The sequence below is a fragment of the Tachysurus vachellii genome, chromosome 3 (assembly GCF_030014155.1).
Source record: "Tachysurus vachellii isolate PV-2020 chromosome 3, HZAU_Pvac_v1, whole genome shotgun sequence".
NCBI lineage: Eukaryota > Metazoa > Chordata > Actinopteri > Siluriformes > Bagridae > Tachysurus > Tachysurus vachellii.
Window position 1 is genome coordinate 31,283,862 of NC_083462.1, and position 21,733 is coordinate 31,305,594.

Consider the following 21,733-nt stretch of genomic DNA (forward strand, 5'->3'; position numbering starts at 1 on the left):
CAGTTATGAGCTGCAGGGTGACATCATTCTAAAAGGAAATTGAATTCTTATTTAATAGGTTCTGATTCACCTTTGGCCATAATGATTCACTTCATTCGCTCGCACCTCTGGACCTCAGGAGAATAAGCAGTTCTCCTTCTCATTAGTTAATTAATGTTGCGTACGCATTAAGTGTGTGATTGTGAGAGAATCTATTGGGATCCAGGATGATGACTACTAAAGTTCAACGAAATATTTATATCCAAGGTCTTATGTATACTTTGCTGTAAAAAAATTCCCATAACGTTTGCATCTGTAAAAGACTGAGCGTGTGTGTGTGAATGTCTCTGGCGGATGCACTTGCGCTCGTTTCTGCTTCCCCGCATCCCTTCCCAAGCATAAATGTTGCAGTGTGCTTCAAAATTAGCGGAATTAGCTGTTCTTTTCCATTCGCCTGGTTATTATCGACTAAAATTATCTGCCCTGACCAGCACTGTACAGCACAGTTCACCTGTGGTCTTATATAAAAGCTTCAGCGATACACATTGTCGATAGAAACATTGTGGACTTTGGGGCACAATTCTTGAAATAAAAAAAAAAAAAGTCTAGGTTGTAAACATCCTGCTTTGCTTTAGCAGATCCTGTTTATATTCAGAACATTTATGAACATTTTGACGGCATGTCCAAGTTATGACTACATTCTGTACATTCAGTGCAGAAATGTTAAGCTGTCTTTATGGGTGTGTGTGGGGTGCTGAAGAAGATGAATCATGGAGAATGTTCGATGTCTCACACAGCTAAGCCAAAAGAACTAGAATCATGGAAAATGACATCACCACTAAAAAAGCATGGAGATGGAGTTGGTCTGCAATTGCAACGAACTGCAATGCGGTTTCACATTCAAAGCTTCTTCAGTGAACAGTTTATAACTTCCAAAAGTGCATGTTTTTGAGCATATATATATCTCACCGGCCACTTTATTAGGTACACCTGTCCAACTGCTTGTTAACGCAAATTTCTAATCAGCCAATCACATGGCAGCAACTCAATGCATTTAGGCATGTAGACATGGTCAAGACGATCTGCTGCAGTTCAAACCGAGCGTCAGAATGGGGAAGAAAGGTGATTTAAGTGACTTTGAACGTGGCACGGTTGTTGGTGCCAGACGGGCTGGTCTGAGTATTTCAGAAACTGCTGATCTACTGGGATTTTCACGCACAACCATCTCTAGGGTTTACAGAGAATGGTCCGAAAAAGAGAAAATATCCAGTGAGGGCAGTTCTGTGGGCGCAAATGCCTTCTACCGCTTATCCGAACTACCTCGGGTCACGGGGATCTCAGGCGTCATTGGGCATCAAGGCAGGATACATCCTGGATGGAGATTTATATATATATATATATATATATATATATATATATATATATTCTTCATACAGATGAGGAATGACTTTACTGAATTCATCCTCATATCATCTCAGTGAGTTTTTCTTCATTAATGTCACCTCTGACTTGCTCATTAGGGATTCATTTCTAAAAGAAAAATATATATCCTGAATTGATATTCTTCCTTAAAGCTGCTTGGCGCACATGTCCGCTCTTAAAAGTGCTTTGCAAATACGATTAAATCGAATCAAATCAAATCACTGAAGATCCTTAAACCAGTGATGTTAATACTGATTCAGTCCTGATTCAAAATTGAGTCTTTTAGTTCCTTTTCTACTTTGTATAATAGCTAACTTAAAATACGGCAGTGGGAAAATAGCCTTTCTAGCAGGAGTTTGGATGGATGATTAATAGTCATGTACGGTATTTTATTGGAAACAGTCCTTTGACAATACTGTACATTACTTTATTGAAAAGTGAATTGTTTCCGCTTCTGTATTTCTTGCTTGGTGTATATCTAACAAAGTGTTCTTTTTGTACAGGAGACCCCACGCCTTATCCAGAGTAGAGGATACTTCTTATATCGGGTAGGTATTAACGATTACTCACTTGTTCTTCATGTAAATCACCTAGAATAAAATGTCATACCACTAAATGATGCAAACTGTGATAGAAAATCAATGTTACTGTGAGTTACATCCAGTTATTTATGAGACTCTTTTTTTTTCTTCACAGCCACGTAATGGTAGACGATCGACAGAATATGTGTTAAAAAAATAAATAATAATAATAATAATAATGAAAACAAAATGGAGAATTAAAAAGAAAACCCAATGAACAATGGAACACTTCCTGAACACCTTCTCTTAACCTGTATGTTCTGCTGTAAAACTTAGGCATTTTGTCTTTGTATCACAACATGGTCCTTTTCCTGTGGAGCAGCTGATTAGCCTTTAAGGAGAACCAGAAAACCCTGAGGCACCTATCTGTGGTCTGCTTATCACCCCTATATGGTGTATAGTGATACTAAATGTACATAGAGAATTAAATCAAATCTTTTTTTTTTTTTGGTCCACAGGTCTTAATCGTGTAAACATGTTGTGTCTTTTAAATTAAAGTCATTCTGCAATGTGATTTTGAGAAACTGGTTATTGTGAATCTCTCTCTCTCTCTCTCTCTCTCTCTCTCTCTCTGCCAAAACAATCTGAAACCATACTTTAATAGTACGGTGTATAGTTGCTTTTATTCAGTTTACGTTTGCAACGTATATACAGGACTGGTGTGTATATATAGTATAGAAGCATGTTAATGTATTGAATGTAAAATTTTGCTCTGGAGAAGGTTGTGAGATTTGTGACTCACAGCTAGCACATTTAGAACTTTAATAGCTTAGTATGCCTTTACTGCTTAAAAGATCTGTATCTGTATCTGCATTCACATTCAGCTTTAAATTGAAGTGTGCTTGGCCTGTACCAGATTCTACCCTACTCACCCCGTTAAAGTCATGCATACGTAAGTAAAGAAAGAAAGGAAGAAGAAACTAACCTCACCAATATTACCTAGAAACTTTGGAATAAAACAGGGCCGCTGGAAAGTAATATTTATTTCAAATTATAACGAACAGCAAGTTGCATGGCATTATCTCTCTCTCTCTCTCTCTCTTTCTTTGTCACACACACATACACACTCACACACACACACACACACACACACACACAGAAATTTAATATAAACATTGACTTGTTGACTCCGAAAAATATAATTTGCACTTTTCTCTAATCTGCTCTATTAATTATTATGTTCACAGCGTTTAGCTATAGACTTATAGAAGTGTTATAGAAGAGTTTTTGAAATCTATCAAAAACACATCCTCATGTTAGTTTACTAGGTCAAACACTAAGAACACCATTTTGTGCATGTGTGTGTGTGCGTGTGTGTGTGTGTGTGTGTGTGTAATCAAAAACTCTAGTTGTGTTAAACAACTTAGATTTTTAACTTTTGTTTTTAATCCACTCGTTTTTCTAATGATGAAAAGGGTGTAATAAGATTGATTAAACAATTAATATCTCTGAATCTGTGCTTGTATTGAACCTGTGAAGTCTGCATTTGTTAAAAAGGATAAAAAAAGCATGAAGGCCAGAGAGCTGTCTGTAAGTCAGGCTTTTCCACAAGATGTTGAAGCATGACTGTGGGGATTAGTGATCATTCAGCTACAAGAGCATTAGATCAGACACCAATGTTGTAAGAGTGAGGATGTCTGGGGTTTTAGTTCATCCCAAAGGTGTTCGGTTGGGTTGAGTCAGAGTCAGAACTCTGTGCAGAACACTCAGGTTCTTTTACTCCAACCAAACACACCATGTCTTCATGGAGCTCACTTTTTGTTCACAGCTTTTCACAATGTCAGGCTGAAACAGGTTTGGGCCTCTTGGTTCCAGTGAAGAGGAAATAATAACGCTACAGCATACAAACACACCCTGTACAATTGTGTGCTTCCAAATTTGTGGGAACAGTTTGAGGAAGAACCATATTTAGTGTATTGTTTAAACCTGTGCAGAAAGATTATGTTTTGAGAGTTTTTTTCAATGATGAATTCATGAAAGTTAATGCATTGTGTTTGCATTGTGAAAAGGATGTGTGGTAATATAATATATGTCCAGTGCCCGGGGGGCACGGTGGCTTAGTGGTTAGCACGTTCGCCTCACACCTCCAGGGTTGGGGGTTTGATTCCCACCTCCACCTTGTGTGTGGAGTTTGCATGTTCTCCCTGTGCCTCGGGGGTTTCCTCCGGGTACTCCGGTTTCCTCCCCCGGTCCAAAGACATGCATGGTAGGTTGATTGGCATCTCTGGAAAAATTGTCCGTAGTGTGTGTGTGCCCTGTGATGGGTTGGCACTCCGTCCAGGGTGTATCCTGCCTTGATGCCCGATGACGCCTGAGATAGGCACAGGCTCCCCGTGACCCGAGGTAGTTCGGATAAGCAGTAGAAGGTGAATGAATGAATAAATGAATGAATGAATGTCCAGTGCCATCTTGTGGATATTATTAATATTAAGTCAGAACATTGTCACTGTCTACAGAGAAAATTCTAATTCTGTTCCTCACACATCAATTCAATAAATACTGTGTTTATGGGATAAACTTCATAAGAACTAAATGTATTATATTTACTGTGTGTTTACGTTTCAAACAAGACTATAACACACAGCATGAAGCTCTACATTATGGCCACTAGATGGCTCAAAGTGTCTAAAAATTCATTCATTCATCTTCTACCGCTTATCCGAACTACCTCGGGTCACGGGGAGCCTGGCGTCATCGGGCATCAAGGCAGGATACACCCTGGACGGAGTGCCAACCCATCGCAGGGCACACACACACGCTCATTCACTCACGCAATCACACACTAGGGACAATTTTCCAGAGATGCCAATCAACCTACCATGCATGTCTTTGGACTGAGGGAGGAAACCGGAGTACCCGGAGGAAACCCCCGAGGCACGGGGAGAACATGCAAACTCCACACACACAAGGTGGAGGCAGGAATCGAACCCCGACCCTGAGGCGAACGTGCTAACCACTAAGCCACCGTGCCCCCTGTGTCTAAAAATCAACTTTCATATAACTTTTTTAGTATATGTATTAAATATATACAGTATAACACAAAAACATCAGATTTTTTTAGGACCAACGCAAAAAAGTGTGTGTGATTATGTGTGTAACTGTATAAAGAAATAGTAGCCCATTTCATAATTATGTCACGGTGATGTATTTTTTTCAGTGAGAGGACATTGTTAACATTAATATAAATACATTTCTCTTTTGTATCTAGTAAGGAAGAAAAAAATGACCGTGATTACAAACATCAAATTGTATATTATGTATTAATACGCTGCAAAAATATATTCTAGTGTATTGTCTTTGTCCTAGCTGTGGATAAGCAGCTTCACCACAGGTAATGTGTTCTTTAGGGGATGAGTTCTATTGTTTCTGAGCCAAATATATCCTTCAGAATTAAGCCACAAAAGTTCTCAACAGACCACAACATATTTTGACACATGGTCTGAGGTGATATAGTTGTCATGACAAAGTCCCACGTGATAATGGCCTCTATGGGTTTTCATGGTACATCTGTTGTTTCATAAACTCTTATGATCGATACCTTTCCCCAATCAGATCCCATATATGCGTTATAAGCTCTGTAGCTTCACCAGAAACCTACAGAAACACTTCATTGGTGGCAGATGTATGATATTTTCCACTTGAACACGAGAATGAGTGATCTCATACTCGATATTTATCTAATACCCTTTATGTACTCTGTTTCATGTTTCCTTCCACAGATCAAGGTAAAATGTGAGCCTGTGTAGCAGAGATGGGGGACTCGAGTCATATGACTTGACTCGAGTCAGACTTAAGTCGCACAGTTGAGACTTGAGACTTGCTTGACAAATATTAAAAAAAGACTCGACTTGACTTTGACTTGACATTCATGACTTGAGACTTGACTCGGACTTGAGTTAAATGACTCGAAATAACTTGTTTTTTGTTTTTGTTTTATCTTTTTTGTCTATTTTGTTTTTAAATCTGTTTTTAAACGCACGCCAGAGCGTAATCTAACCACGTGCCGCAGCAGGCAAGCAGAGGGAGCGCGCGCACTAACTAATAAACCTTAACAGACGTGACGAAACATGGAAGGCGCTACAGCAAAAATAATTAAGTTCAGGTACCGGGATTTTGTGCAAGATGAGAAGAGAAGAACAGCAGAATGCGACCACATCGCTCACAATTGAATGACAAAGTTCTATCAAACTAATTTTTTCAAGCGCCATGTAGTGTAAATGTTTGGTCACTGTTCATGTGGAAATGTCAGCTTTTTTGCAATAGCGCTTATAATTGGTCTTCAGTGTTAGGCTTTGAGTGAAAAGCGTATGGATCGTTTATGGGGATGCACATATATATATTTACATATATAAAACATAAATATAAATATAAAAAACTTCAGAGTTGCAAGCAGAGCCATATTCTTGTCTAGCATGCACACGCGCGCACACACACACACACACACACACACACACACACACACACACATTCAATTTAAAGGGATAGTAAAAATTCTTTTATAATTTTCTCACCCTCATGATTTTACAAACCTGTATAAATTTCTTTGTTGTGATGAACACGGAGGAAGATATTTTAAGGAATGTTTATAACTAAACCCTTCATGAGCCCCATTCACTTCCATAGTATTCTTTTTTTCACTATGGAAGTGAATGGGGCTCATGAATGGTTTGGTTATAAACAGTCCTCAAAATATCTACATGTGTGTTCATCAAAACAAAGAAATTTATACAGGTTTGTAACATCATGAGGCTGAGAAAATGATAACAGAATTTTCATTTTTAGGTGAACTATCCCTTTAATTAATAAATTACACTCACTCCAATAATATCTCTCTCTCTCTCTCTCTCTCTCTCTCTCTCTCTCTCTCTCTCCCCAATAGTTAATTCACTTCAAGGTTTGTGGGATTCAATAATTTACGTTTTTTGGTTGACGTGATTGATTGTTGTTGTTATTCTGTTGTTAAAAAGGAAGGATCTAATTTAAGGATGTGTTCATGTCCCATTAAAAGGGAATGCCTGTTCAAAAAATGCCATTTGGTTGCATAGAAACCATTGTACTTTTTTATATAAACTTTTCCATGGTCTTCTGCCATGTTTGAGGCATATTCAAACTTTTTATGCTTTTATGTTGGCCTTATTTCAGTTACATTTACATCTTATTCTTTGTAGTTTTGATTTTTATTCATTTTTAGATTTTTATTGTATTTACAACTCACCTGTATGTGGACACCTTTTAAAAATAAATGCATATAATCATTTTTGTTGCAAATAAAACTCTCATAGTCCATAAATACTGTAGATTTAACTTTGTTTAATATATACATTTTAGTTAAACCATCAAACATATGTATGACTTGCCAGTGACTTGCTTGACTCAAGCTACGACTTGACTTGACTTGCTTGACATATAGCAATGACTTGACTTGACTTGACTCTCACAAAAAATGACTCGGACTTGCTTGAGACTTGAAGGTTAAGACTTGAGACTTACTTGTGACTTGCACATGTGTGACTTACTCCCACCTCTGCTGTGTAGTACAGATGGTACAGAAAATGGATGGATGGATTGCTTGAAGATATCCCATCCCTTTAGAAATCCTGAATTATACATCTAATTATACTGGATTTATAATTATACTGTAATTATACAGGAATTAGAAATTTAGGTATGTCCATTCACATAAATAAATATATATATATATATATAAATGTGTGTGATTTATGAAAACAAACAATCCAAAAAAAAACAAAACATTTAATAACAAAAAACGGTGAGTTATTCCGAATATCAGCACACAGACTTCCGCTTGTGGTGACGCCCACACACGCACGACTCTCTGATTGGACAAGTTCAGTGTCATTCTGAATTCTGACACAACTTTTACACGCTACCAGTCAAGGTTGGCTGTCTGGTGAGTTTGACCTAATTGGCCTTCCGCCAAAAGAATGAGAGACGTATTAGATTGGGGGCGCTTGTATAACACACACACACACACACGCGCACGCACGCACGCACGCACGCACGCACGCACACACACACACACACAACACGAAGCTCGTTCGGTTTAAAAAATATATTCTAAAATAAATGTATATTATATTATAAAAATAAATAAAAAAAAGAAAAGAAATTTAGAATTAAAGATTAAAAATATTTTCCAGAATGATTACTGTAAAATGATGAGGAAATAAGATATATAAATACATAATATAAATATATGATTGCGCTGCTAAAGATTTATTATTATTTTTTTAATAAAAGATTAAAAGTATGTGGTTATTCTCCTCGCGCTAGCTCGCTCGTGGGTTGCCAGATTGTGTAGGCTGCTGCTACTGCTGTCGCTCAGTGCCTACTGCGCATGCGTTCGGGAAGCCCAGGGTAGGCCCTGCTGTTTTTGTAACTCCAGTCAATCCAACGCAGGCGTCTAAACCAAAACAAGGAGCGCGAGATCCCCTAATGACGGCGAATAAACTAGGTAAGGACGGCGTTTTGCACGTTTATGATTTAAAAATAATAATGATAATAAAAAAAAAGACACCAGGCAAATGTCTAGTGCAGCATTTGTTTTAACGCTGACGGAAGGAAAAAAAAACAGGAAAAACAACCCAGCGCTGTTATTATTTGTTGTCCCTGTAGCTTGTGCAGTCCGGAGGCCTGGTGATGACCCACATTTCGCTCGCGCTTATAGAGAAGGAGCTGCGTCTCCAAACGTCTGCGGCTAGCTAGCTAACAGATTTATAAAAACACATGCACTTCTGACTTATCTACACTATTACATGTCATGTGCGTTTATATTAAAAAAAAATGGTCCGTATTTTAAACTTTACTATATTTAGTTCAGAAGCGCGCATTAGGTTTCGGCAACACCGCAGTTCAGCTCGCGCGCGCGCACACACACACACACACACATATATATTTGTCACTAAAACATTTTATTGTGCACATTAATATCGTATTACAGTGTTTACGTATAATAGGACGCATGTGATCAGATTTAACCTACTGAACTAATTCCCTTCTGCTACGGTGCAACCTGTAGAGGTTTGTTTTGTGTTGTAGGGAATTTAAATATTTCGCTTTACACCAGATTTATTTTACGCATCATGGTTTAAAAAAAAAAAACCCAAACGGTGACGCGTGCGTTGCAGGTCGGTTTTGCTATGAAGATATTCCGTCAACATGCCTTCAATGGAGTTGCTTTTATATCCGTGTTCATTCATTTAGAATAATAAGGCGCTTCAACATGACACGTTATTAGTCCGAGTGATTTGCCAAGAGAAATTAAAGCGCGTGTAAACCAACAAGGCGACTTTGTTCAGCAATGATGACTTTGGTAAATCTTACAAAATAAAAAAACCAGTGCTGTGTGTTTCCTACTGTCGCTTGGGAGAAAGTGATTGAGGTTTCGACGCATGCGCAAAAGAGTTGATCTTTAAGTGCTCAGAAGGTGTGGCCAAAGTTGGAAGACAAAATGTTAAGTAGCTGGAAGCATCTGTTACCTGTTGGTTATGTTAGTGAAACACCAAGGATGGGAAAGTCATAAAGGCTAAAATATGTCAACAAGACGTTTATATTTATAAGATTTGTATTACTGAATAATATGAATATTACTTATAATACTGAATCCTTGATTAGAAGTATTAATATTAATATTTTGCTTAATAAACTTTTAGACATGGCCTATATATGTGTAAAATTATATAATATCATCCTAACAAAAATACCATAATGCTTTTTTTTTTATATGGAAACATTTCCATTTCCAATAAGATGCATCACTATTCCACTATTGGATAATAAATAATAATTAAAAACTAATTAATATTTTTTATTTATTGTTTTGGCTGCAGTATCTAATCAAATTTTCAAATCATTAAAATGTAATTTTATTTATTTGATGTGTTTTTATTATTTATTTATTTATTTATTTATTTATTTATTTTTTTATTGTTATAATAGCAATCCTGGGTAGCAGATTGGCCTTAGCAGACATATTAATTTGCAAAGTAAAAATATAAACTAAAGTAAGTGGTTAAATAAATGCCTTAGATTAAATACATGTTTTTGACGTTTATTTGGCAGTTGGTTTTATGAGAAGTTATGACTCAACTGTAGGAAATGATAAGCATATAGATGAATAGAAGGTTACTTTTGATGGTAAGAACACAGTAGTTTCTCACTGACAGTCACAAGTGTTTAACTCTAGCTGCTGAATATCAAAGTGCTCGTATTTCATTTTTAAAAATCTGCCCTAATTTTTCTTTTAATTGTTTGTGCCATTGAATCGTTTTCATTAGGTTTGGTTGGTTTCACTTCGCAGTGATTCTCTAGTGCACCAAATGATTCGCAATTTAGCAGGGCGTGTTTTAATGGCCGATTCTTACTGCTCCTTATTCGGGGTTGTTCTCCTTCTGTTTTCTTTTCATTTTGTTCATTCGGCTAAAATATTCATTGAACCATGTTTCATAAATTTAAAGGAAACTGAGAGAATCAGACTGTGTGTGGAAATGTGGGCTTTCATCCCACTTTGGCTCAGTATTTTACTTCTTGTGTCATCATTGTGACAGTGACGTTTGTGCTCGTACCGCTGTAAATTGGGCAGGACGATGCATTAGAAATATTAATATTAGTATCTTCATCAAGACGTTGTCAGTCCCTTAATTTTGAGATGGATTATTATATAATACAGTGTTAAAATGTATTGTGTGAAATTGTCTGTGTAGAGTTTTGTAAGTACCTTTTTGTGTTCCTTTTGTCCTTTTTGAAGGCTTTTTTCTTCCCAGTACATGGCAATGACTCTAACTGGTCTCTGGCTGTGAATGTGTGGTGCTTTGTGATGAACTGGCATCCTGTCCAGGGTGTATTCCTGCAACACACACTGTCCTGGTCCAAGACTGAACGGGATTCCAGGAACAGTGTGGTTACTGTAAATGAATGAATGAAATGAATATTGCATCAGTAGGTATGTTGTTAATAATAGTTTAGTTTTCGATTTGGGAAGCTTGAGTTGTTAATCGAGCCACAAATAAGGCAGAGACACATTCTGGTTCTTCTGAGGGAATGTAGAATATTTGAGCTATGTATATTTTATACCCAAGTCCATCTAACTCCTATTTCTTAACCAGCAACAAAAACTCTACCTTGACTCAGGAACTCGGGTCTTCTCAACTCCTCCGAATCCTGCAAGCTTTACCGAATCAACAGCCGAATTGCTAGTTAGCGTGTTGCTAATAAACGAAGAACGTTGAGACGGCCATGTTTTTTTTTTTTTTTTTTTTTCTCTCCACTATGTAGCTCAAATGGGAGGAGCTCGAAAATGAAATTGCTCCAAGCTCTGAATCTCTAGGATAAGGTTCAGGTCAGACAGTCAGTCTTTTCCAGAAACTTTATGTATCTAATGAAGCATTATAACGAAGGAAAAATTGTTCTCTAGATTTCAGTCTGTATTTAGTTGTCTCTGATTTTGTGGTGATGTCGTCTTGCAGTGGTGTTTGTTTGAAGGTACCTGGCTTCTCTGAATACGTCGGTGGTTGACGGGTCGTCCTTGGGGACAGCTGCTGATACAGGGTGTTTTGCCCCTGTACTGTTGAATGCAGTAAGGTTAACCTGACCTGAGTTGTACACATGTGCAAAGCCTGGTGGTCATATTACACCACAGTGACGGGATGCAGGAGCTAGCTTGGGCCGAGCGCCTGCGTGGTTCAGTTGTTTTTGTGTGCTTGGGAGAAGAGCGCTGTACCAAAGTCAGCTCAACACAGAAGTACGCTGGATTCACTAAACTAAACATTCCCTAGTTAACTGCCATGATGAATTACAGATGCCAATTAGCTAAGCCAACACAGGCTTCAGCACGGATTGCTCATGTTTCTATGGTAAAATAAATCCCTGCATGTGGGTCTGAGTAGCAAAAACACTGTTTACATTGACCGTGCTTGGCACACGCCTGCATCCAGCGTGACTAGCAGTTATTTCACATGTAACTGAATCTCATGGGGCCACAGTGGGATTTTAAATACTGACCTTTTGAGCTGAAGTCCAGCATCTTAACCGCTTATGATGTGTGTGTGTGTGTGTGTGTGTGTATGCGTCTGTCTGTCTCACTCCTGCCTGTCCTTGCTGTTAAGTTCATCATGCTTGTGTTTTTATTAAAAAAAAAAATTTCGGGGTTGCGATAATATGTCAAAGCTTTTCCGATTCATCTTGATGGATTATTTATTATTTAATAAAAATACTTAGACTTCTAAAACTGTAGATGTGACGTTTGCTACAATATTTTATTAATATTATATATTTATAACATATATTTGTTTATTTTTTTAAAAATAGAAATGCCAATAAATAAAAGTATTTGTAAATTTGTAGAATTTTTATTTTGTATTTTTATTTATTTAAGTAAAATAAAGAAAAGTAGGTGGAGATTAACAGGTAATTAATCACCAATCTCCTTTTTGCTACAATAATTCAGTATTGCTGCTTGAAGTGAAAGTCACTGCTCGCTTTGTCTCTCGTGCACTTTGAGTTAATCCAAAACATGTTTAAAAAAAAAAAAAAGAGCAGCGCAGCGTTTAGCTTCCGTTGTCCTTGTGCACAGCGACACCAGACACAAACCGCCTACCGCTTACCTGCCTACGGATACCAAGAAATCCGAGCTGTATGGACTCTGGCTCGTGTTTAATCTCTCCGTCATGTGTGACTGTAGTGTGACTCCCACAAGAACATGCAACATGTTGTGTTCCGTTCTGTGAACGAGCATTACGCTTCTAGGAAGTGTGTGAGGGTTCATCGGTTCGGTGATACCGTGCTGTAGTGACCTGGACTATGAAGCTTCGAAACAAAGCGAAAGACTCTCAAAGAGTTTCAAGCATTTTTTAAAAACATTTTCTAAAAGATATAACAATACATCAAAGTGAGCTAAATACCACACACACACACACTTAGGTGTTCCTTTTAAAGTGGAAGGTGACTGCATATACCGTGGTGTATAGACAAAGAGGTCAAGTGAATGTCACAGTGACGATCTCATTACAATGACCTCTGTCAGTGGGTGGGATACAGCAGCCATTTTCAAGGCTACAGTGTTTATTGTTTAAGTGTAAAGATGTGGTTGAGTTGACGAGCCAAATGGTGATGATTAGACGACTGGGCTGGAGCATCTCAAAGACAGCAGGTGTATTGGGGTGTTTCCGGTGTGCACCAAAAGTGCTCCAAGAAAGGACAAGCGATGAAGCAGCAACAGCGTCATGGAAACCCAGATAACCGAAAAAGTAAACGTGCAGTAAACGTCTTGGTGCCTGACACTACAGCGCACCTTCAGAGGTATTGTGGAGTCCGTGCCTCGCTGCTCACAGCTGCTTTAGTGGCAGAAGGAGGATCTACACACTATTAGGCAGGTGGTTTTAATGTTGTGGCTGACTCTGTGATTTCTTTTCAGGACATTTTTCCTAACTTCTTTCCTAAGGAGACACAGCTGGTGATCAGAACTCGTCTCCCTAGAGCTCCTTTGGAAGTCAGGCAATTTTTAAATAACAGCTAGTTAGGTGGTAGTAACAGCTCTGTTCTGTACTGGCAAAGCAACAGTGGGGCCAAGCTGGCGTCTGGCCCGTGGCTTTGTCCTCACAGGGACTCAGGAGGTCTCTGTGGGTGTTTCATGACGAGGTCTTCTCTGCAGATTTTAGCATCCACCCACTCCAGCAAAGCGGCCGAACTCCATCTGCGTCCTGCACGCTTTCAGGCTCCTGACTCAACACCGCCATGAGGCTCAGGAGCAGAGGATCTTTACTCACTGCTAACTCACTGCTATTTATGTTTTTCTTAGTATGAATGAACGTTTTATCAGTAATTTATTGGCCGAACATGACTACGGATAGAGCAACACGAAGCTTTGCCTGAATACGTGCTTCGGGTTTCTATTTGTGGCTGTATACATCTAATACATTTAGCCTCATTGATGAATACGGCATGAATCCACAGTCTTGAACTGTTTCTAAAGCCCTATTCGGACGGGATTAGTTTTACGTGGGGACGTGGGGGTAAAGTAATTATTACCAGAGCTTCTCGGTGATTTTAGTCCCGTCCGAATGTGCCATCTCGGTAATCATTACGGACAATGTCAGTAAAGATTACGGTGACTTTTACCTTCTGTAAAAAGGTCCGGAAAAATGACCTCAGGTAATACTAATCCCGTCTGAATAGACCCGCTGTAAATATGTACGGTAAAATTCCGTCATTTCCTGTTTAAAAGTAGTTTTTGGCGCGTTTTGCAAGCATGGAGGCGCCATGTTGTCTGTTTGCGCACGTGATAACAGGAAGTAACGTCATACGCACATGACGACAAGGAGGTTACTGTGGTGTGTAAAGCGAGTTACCCCTCCCACTTCTGCTAGTTTTACTGTGATGTCTTGTCCAGTGCGAATTGGCCAATTAATATTACAGACGTCCTGAGGTAAAATTGTATTACTCCACGTCCCCACGTAAAACTAATCCCGTCCGAATAGGGCTTTAGGCTGCTTCACATAGACGTGTGTCCTTCTCTACATATTGGCTGGTTTTGCTAGTGTCACTGTGATTGACAGGTGAGAGAGAGAGAGAAATAAATCTTATTTAATTTGAGTTATGTATTGATTGACTGATTGATTTTAACCACTAACATATTCTATGTTTGAGAGAAACTGGAAGTCACTCTTCCAGATTAGGGAGTGTGGACTTGATTGATGGGTTGAAATGTTTATTACAGTTCACATTAAAACGATGATGCTGATTCAGTTGTCGCAGTTTCACTCCAGAAAGCCTCCGTAATCAGAATCCATTAGTGCTCAGATCAGCATTATTGAGGTCACTGTGCCTCCATCAGGACCGATCATCATTTCCATCAGGTTTTATTATAAAGCTCCACGAAGTCCAATCCGAACACTTATTTAACTTAAAACATCTAACCTCGGGTTAAAAGAGCTGTGGAGCGACAGAGTGAGTGAGTTACTGGGAGAATGTTGTTGCCTAGTTACACTCGGTCACCATAAACAAACTCCTCGGTGCCTTTCGTTAAAGAATTTAATTTACAAGTCTCTTCATTTATTTTTCCATATTTCATTTACACCTCTCTGACCTCCATTACTTATTCCTCCTCCTCCTCATCTTCCTCCTCATTCTCCTCATCATCCTCCTTTTCTTCTTCTCCTCATAATCCTCCCCTACCTCTTCTTCCTCATCATTGTCATCCTCTTCTTCTTCCTCCTCCTCTTTCTCATCTTCATCACCCGCCTTCTCGTCGTATCCCAGTACATTTGAGATGTTTATTTCAACAAATTATAATTTAAGGCACATTCATTCTGATCTTGTTTTATATCGAGGACGAATATTAAGGATCAGCGAATTTAATCTAATCTAATCTGCAGCAGTTGAGCTTGTACTTCCAGACGAATTAACCGAGCTGTGCTCAATACTTCAACTCTTAAGCCGAGTCTTTGAGCCGTAATGTCGGCTGTTCCCGTTGCGTAACACGTCAGGTTCTATTCGGTTAGATTCGCTCCTGTAGATTTCATGCTCATTGTCCTGAGAAATTTGACAAGCTGTTGATCTACAAGCCCACAATGACAAAGCTAAACACAGGCTCTCTGTTGTTATTGAAGGGCAATGGACATATTTTGGAAACAGGTTTATCGGAATACAGGTTTGGCAACATCAACAGCAATCAGGAAATATAGTCTACCTTGAAATATTCAGTTTCAAATCATGTGAGCATCTGATTACTCACTATCTCACTCATTTTCTACAGCTTATCCGATACTCTCAGGCGTCATCGGGCATCAAGGCAGGATACACCCTGGACGGAGTGCCAACCCATTGCAGGGCACACACACTCTCATTCACTCACACAATCACACACTACGGACAATTTTCCAGAGATGCCAATCAACCTACCATGTATGTCTTTGGACCGGGGGAGGAAACCGGAGTACCCGGAGGAAACCCCCGAGGCACGGGGAGAACATGCAAACTCCACACACACAAGGCGGAGGCGGGAATCGAACCCCCAACCCTGGAGGTGTGAGGCGAACGTGCTAACCACTAAGCCACCGTGCCCCCGCTATCTGATTTAGAATTTCATTTAAAAAAAAAAAACAAAACAGTTTGACTTCCATTGTTTTTACCCGCACAGAAGTAAACCCATAGTCGCTGTGACGTGGATGTACAACTAAACTGCTGAAGATTAGATTAGATTAGATTAAATTCACTCATCCTCAATATTCGTCCTCAGTAGTAACCAAGATCAGGATGAAGGTCTGAAGAACGCTTTACTTCACTTCACTTGAAATCCCACGACGAAGAGAGAGAAAATCCTACTGATTTTTTTAAATTATTATTTTTTTTTTATCTCTGTTCAGATCAGCAAAGTTTTTTCTCGCTTAATCACTGAGTAAATTTCGTCCCGATCATAAGTAGCCTATTGTTCGGACAAACTCGAGGCTAATCTTATCATGTCAGTTCCATCCAGATGGACGTCTAATGGTCTTACAGCACGCCGCCTTCTGCTCTTTTTAAACGCTTCTTAAATCAAGTGTCCTTTTTTTTTGTTTGTTTGTTTTTTCGCGAGAGACGTTTGATGCCGCGACTTGAATCGTAACGTTTAAACCCAACGTAGAGTTTTGGAGTAACGTGGAGATGGACTAGTCTCAGAATGAAGATGTTTCTAAAATCCCATTCGAAAAGCTTTAGCCAATCGGATGTGATTTTTCAATCCAGGAAATCATGCCACGCTTTGCTCAATGCTTTGACTCCAGAAGAATAACCAAAGAAGCATTAAATGTGAATGTCATGCTGTATAAGGGTTTCAGGTTCAGTCATCAGGTTTAAGAGCTATCGCTATAAGACCTTTATCTTCCGACATTAAAAGTGAAGTGTGTTCAGTTTGCTGTTTTGTGTCTGCTTGTTTCTCATTAGACAAGTTAGAAAGTGCTCTCGTTGCTCTCAGGCTTCTAATTGGTTCAGGGGGAGGTGGGACCGAGTGCTGCATTGCAGATCGGGAATGAATCTGAAATTCATGCGGAAACAATCTGTTTATATTCACCTACAAAGATCTGTTTGTTTTCTCGCATTTGCATTTAGATAATCACATGATTAGATGTCCCAGCGCTCGTGTACCCGTGGACACGCCAGATGATCTCAGACCTCCCTGAAAGGACCCACAAACCAACCAGATTTGTTTGTTCGGTTGATTTGCGTGATGTGAACGTGAAGATATACCAGCTTGCTTTGCGTTCCGTTACGCCAGACGTATCTAGATGCTAGCTTGTTCAATCAAATACAAAACTTTTCACAGTGTCTGGTTGTAGGTTTGTGTGACATCTGGATGAGGGAGTGTGATCTACTAAGAGAGTAAATTGATTTGCATAAAATGTCAACAATTCTCTATACTTAAGAATATTGAAGCGTTTCTTTTATTTTGGCAAAAAAAAACGAAGGACGCCGGAACGGGACAAAATGTGGCGTAGTTCAAGAGACTTGATTTGTGCCCTGTGACATGTTGGCATCTAGTCCAGGGTATCCTCCCACCTCGTACCCCGTGTCGTCTGGGATAGACTCCAGGCACTGTGTAGGATAAACACTAATGAAAATGGATGGACAGATCAATTTTGCGCTCTCTGGAGATTTTGACCATCCAGCCATCTGTACCTGAGAGCACTGAAACTGGCCTTTCTGTCTGGGTGGGAGGGGCCAACTCTCTCTCCTGTCAATCATAGCAACACTAACCAGTTGAAGAGCCCGGTTTTCATGTGCGTGTTAGTTACCCTCCCTGGTTGTTAGCTGTCATGACTGGTGGGTGGGAATTGACCAAATTAGCAAGATGTGGTGGTGGTGGTGGTGGTGGTGGTGGTGGGTGATACCTGTGTATTCAGATCTCTTTTCCCCTTAAACATCAATTCAGAGATGAAGTTTGTAGTGAAGAAGAGATTCAGAGAGCAAAGTGACTTCCAGCTAACTGATGTTTCACTTTGCTGCATGGCGTTTATTTCAGTGCGACACTGAGCCTTTTAAAAAAGCCCAAAATTGAGGTCAGAGAAACAGTTCTGTCATCTTTTGTCATGCTCTTGTCTCATGGAATTACCCTTGCTAGAAAAAATACATGCACTGCATCATCACTTAGTCCAAATTTAAACAGCCGTCCTTTGTCCTCTGCTCTTTGGACCGAGTGCATTTCCTTTCCTTTATCCCCAAATGTACTGATTTTCTGATGTGACCTTACTGAGGACTGTTCTGTATGGTTCGTATTCTGCTCTCACGTCCTGAAATTTGCATTAACGTGTATGGCTGAAGGATGCAGAGATGTTCGGACACACACACACACACGCATTGCTCTCGTTCACAGACTTTTCACAGCCCTTCAGAGGGACACAGAGGGCACACGACCTCCTCGTAGAAAGAAACCACAGAGTCACAGTGACGGCGCAGAAAGTTCTTTTTCTCTCTCTCGCCCTTTCACTGAGATGCCAGAGATCAGATTTCTCACCATCACAAAGATATACAGCATCGTTGACAAAACGCATCCGCAGTGCAGCTACAGAAGTGTTTCAGCTTTATGAAAATCTATAGACCACTAACAACAAAATCCCTTAATGACACCAGTGCTTCATTCGTTTTGAAATCTTATTCTTGTGTTTATTTGGGTTTCCTTTGATATGCAAGATACTTCGGAGCAGAAGTCCTGTGTCTCTTTGTTGAGCAAGTGAAAACTGGGTGTCGCTGCTATTGTGTGTGAACACGCAGGGTTATGAGATGCCAAGTAGCTTCTGTGTCCTGTAGTATCGCTGGCTAGAATAAAAGCACCACGTGCGAGGTCATGCACTGACACCCAGAGCCGTAAACAACCCTCTGCTCCAGAAGAGTCGAGATAAGACTGAGACCCAAGTCTTTATAACAGCTTATGCATTCAGCCATAGCCTGCCCATCACCATGGCAACAGGGTTTATTCTTTAAATCTTTGTAGAGTTTGAAAACGGTGTATAGACGTGTCCCGAAAGGAAAGGCATCTGCCATGATGTTGCCTCAAAGATGATTCAATATGATGTGTTTGTATGGGCCGGCATCATGCGAGCTCCATGAAGACATTAAGATTAATGGGGCGTTAACTCGAGTGTCTTGCACATAGCCCTGACTCTGATGCCCCCTCTACACCAGAAAGAAACAGGTGCTGGTTCGGTGCTGGTGCTTGTTGGTTCCACTGGCGAACCTTTCTAAGAACCGGTTTGCCTTTCCATGGGCTAGAGAGCTGTCACAGTGTCTGATGTCACTGTATACGAGTCTGACGTCACTGTATACGTGTCACGTTTCCCAGCAACGTTCAACATCAACAATGGCGGATGTTGCTTTACTGTTAATGCTCATGGCTTTGCGAACCTACTTTGGCATCCAAACGCGGCCAATCCAACGTGTACGTGCAGCTCCATGTAATTTGTATAAACAGAGGTCGTAATCGAGAATAACGGAAAGTACATAACATTATTTTATCATTAACACAGAAAAAAAGTTATCCTTAAAATGTAGTGTGGATAATTGATCATATTGCGGTAAAGTAAAAGTGTATTAAACATTGGTATACTTAAGGTATATTATCAAAGGCACTAACAGAAGCTCCGCCCCAAGCCCCGCCCCCAGATCATACTTAAGGTATATTATCAAAGGCACTAACAGAAGCTCCGACCCAAGCCCCGCCCCAGATCATACTTAAGGTATATTATCAAAGGCACTAACAGAAGCTCCGCCCCAAGCCCCGCCCCAGATCATACTTAAGGTATATTATCAAAGGCACTAACAGAAGCTCCGACCCAAGCCCCGCCCCCAGATCATACTTAAGGTATATTATCAAAGGCACTAACAGAAGCTCCGACCCAAGCCCCGCCCCAGATCATACTTAAGGTACATTATCAAAGGCACTAACAGTAGCTCCGCCCCAAGACCCGCCCCAGATCATACTTAAGGCACATTATCAAAGGCACTAACAGTAGCTCCGCCCCAAGACCCGCCCCAGATCATACTTAAGGCACATTATCAAAGGCACTAACAGTAGCTCCGCCCCAAGCCCCACCCCAAATCATACTTGAGGTACTTTATCAAAGGCACTAACAGTAGCTCCGCCCCAATCCCCGCCCCTAGCCACTGACGTAAGCGGTTCTTAAGTCTAGACCAGCAATGTTTTGGTGCTACTTAAGAACCACTTTTTCTGGTTCAGAGCCGGTGCTTTGGGTGTCGAAAAAGAAAGAACTGGGTGCCCCCCCCCCCCCCCCCATTTACGCTTAATTGTCTCTCTACTTTAATATTATGCAATCCTACCCACCAGCATCAACTTAGTCAGCCAGTCGTATGAACTCATGACATCCACCTCATTTTGCACGCAGGAGCTGACAGACCATAGCCCACGATTGGTTGGTGACGCTGCGATTGATAGGAGAAGCCCCTCCCACACACAACTCAGCCAGCTTGTGACTAATCACTCGGATGATTTGGGTGGCTGCTTTTCTGTTTGTTCTGAACCAGCCGTTATACAGTCACTTCTGGGTTTCACTCAGATTTTGATACTTTTTTAAAATCCGTGATGTAAAATTTAACACAGGTGAACAGAAGAGGGTTTCGGCTGAATGAGGGTTGTGATGTCACGACACACCTCATCCCAAATCTGCACAAAGCTCCTGACATTTTGAACAATTGCAAGCTTGATTTTGTGTTCGTTTCTGCTAACGTAAATTTGTGAAATCCTGCCAGAATGTTGTAAAAAAGACGCCTAGCGACAGTCACAGTTAGAGCAACAACCACCAAGTTTGGCTTGTTTATTTAGATTCAGTGGCATTTATATTATTTTTTTTAAAATAATAAACATTTTAGACGGGGCACGGTGGCTTAGTGGTTAGCACGTTCGCCTCACACCTCCAGGGTCGGGGTTCGATTCCCGCCTCCACCTTGTGTGTGTGGAGTTTGCATGTTCTCCCCGTGCCTCGGGGGTTTCCTCCGGGTACTCCGGTTTCCTCCCCCGGTCCAAAGACATGCATGGTAGGTTGATTGGCATCTCTGGAAAATTGTCCGTAGTGTGTGATTGCGTGAGTGAATGAGAGTGTGTGTGTGTGTGCCCTGTGATGGGTTGGCACTCCATCCAGGGTGTATCCTGCCTTGATGCCCGATGACGCCTGAGATAGGCACAGGCTCCCCGTGACCCGAGGTAGTTCGGATAAGCGGTAGAAGATGAGTGAGTGAATGAATAAACATTTTAAAAGACCTTGAATCAGCCTCCAAGACGCTTCAGAAGGAAGAATAAAATACGAAAGACTCAAATCCCAAATGTTCTTTTTTCAGTGTTTTGATGCTGTATATCTTCAAGGTGTGGACTGGATAAATAAAGCAAAAATAAATATTCTGTTTGCTTGACTTGTGACCTGCAAGGAATGAAAGAACTGCACACTTATTTGCTTTATCGCACACACACACACAAACACACACTGAATTTTGCAATCCAAATTCAAAGTAAAATTTACACGGAAAGCATTAAGTCTGAAGGCTTTGTAGTCCACATCGAGACGCCTTTACACCAGTCCTGTATCCCTGTGAGATACTACAGTGTTTGTTTAGCGTTTAGATTGCGTGCTTAGGAAAGAGTCGGGTCAGTGACGGACGTTTACTCCACCCGCTCGGCGCCAGTACGCACACAGTACGGCTTCTCTGCACTCCATCGTTGTATCCTGAGTGATGGCCGGTCGAGTCGTGTGCTT

At 40.3% G+C, this 21,733-nt stretch overlaps 2 protein-coding genes across 3 annotated transcripts in view; both read left to right on the forward strand.

Annotated features, from left to right (window-relative positions):
- Positions 1 to 2,496, forward strand: part of nmu (neuromedin U) — a 9,343-nt gene extending 6,847 nt beyond the window's left edge. Inside the window, exons 8-9 of the mRNA XM_060865058.1 lie at positions 1,905 to 1,949; positions 2,098 to 2,496. Of these exons, the coding sequence (XP_060721041.1) occupies positions 1,905 to 1,949; positions 2,098 to 2,142 (90 nt within the window). The 3' untranslated portion in view covers positions 2,143 to 2,496. The remainder of the gene's footprint in view (positions 1 to 1,904; positions 1,950 to 2,097) is intronic.
- A 5,832-nt stretch (positions 2,497 to 8,328) lies between these two features.
- Positions 8,329 to 21,733, forward strand: part of clocka (clock circadian regulator a) — a 59,135-nt gene continuing 45,730 nt past the window's right edge. For both annotated transcript variants that reach the window (XM_060866769.1, XM_060866770.1), the window contains exon 1: positions 8,329 to 8,457. The gene's annotated coding sequence lies outside the window, so the exon portion shown is untranslated. The remainder of the gene's footprint in view (positions 8,458 to 21,733) is intronic.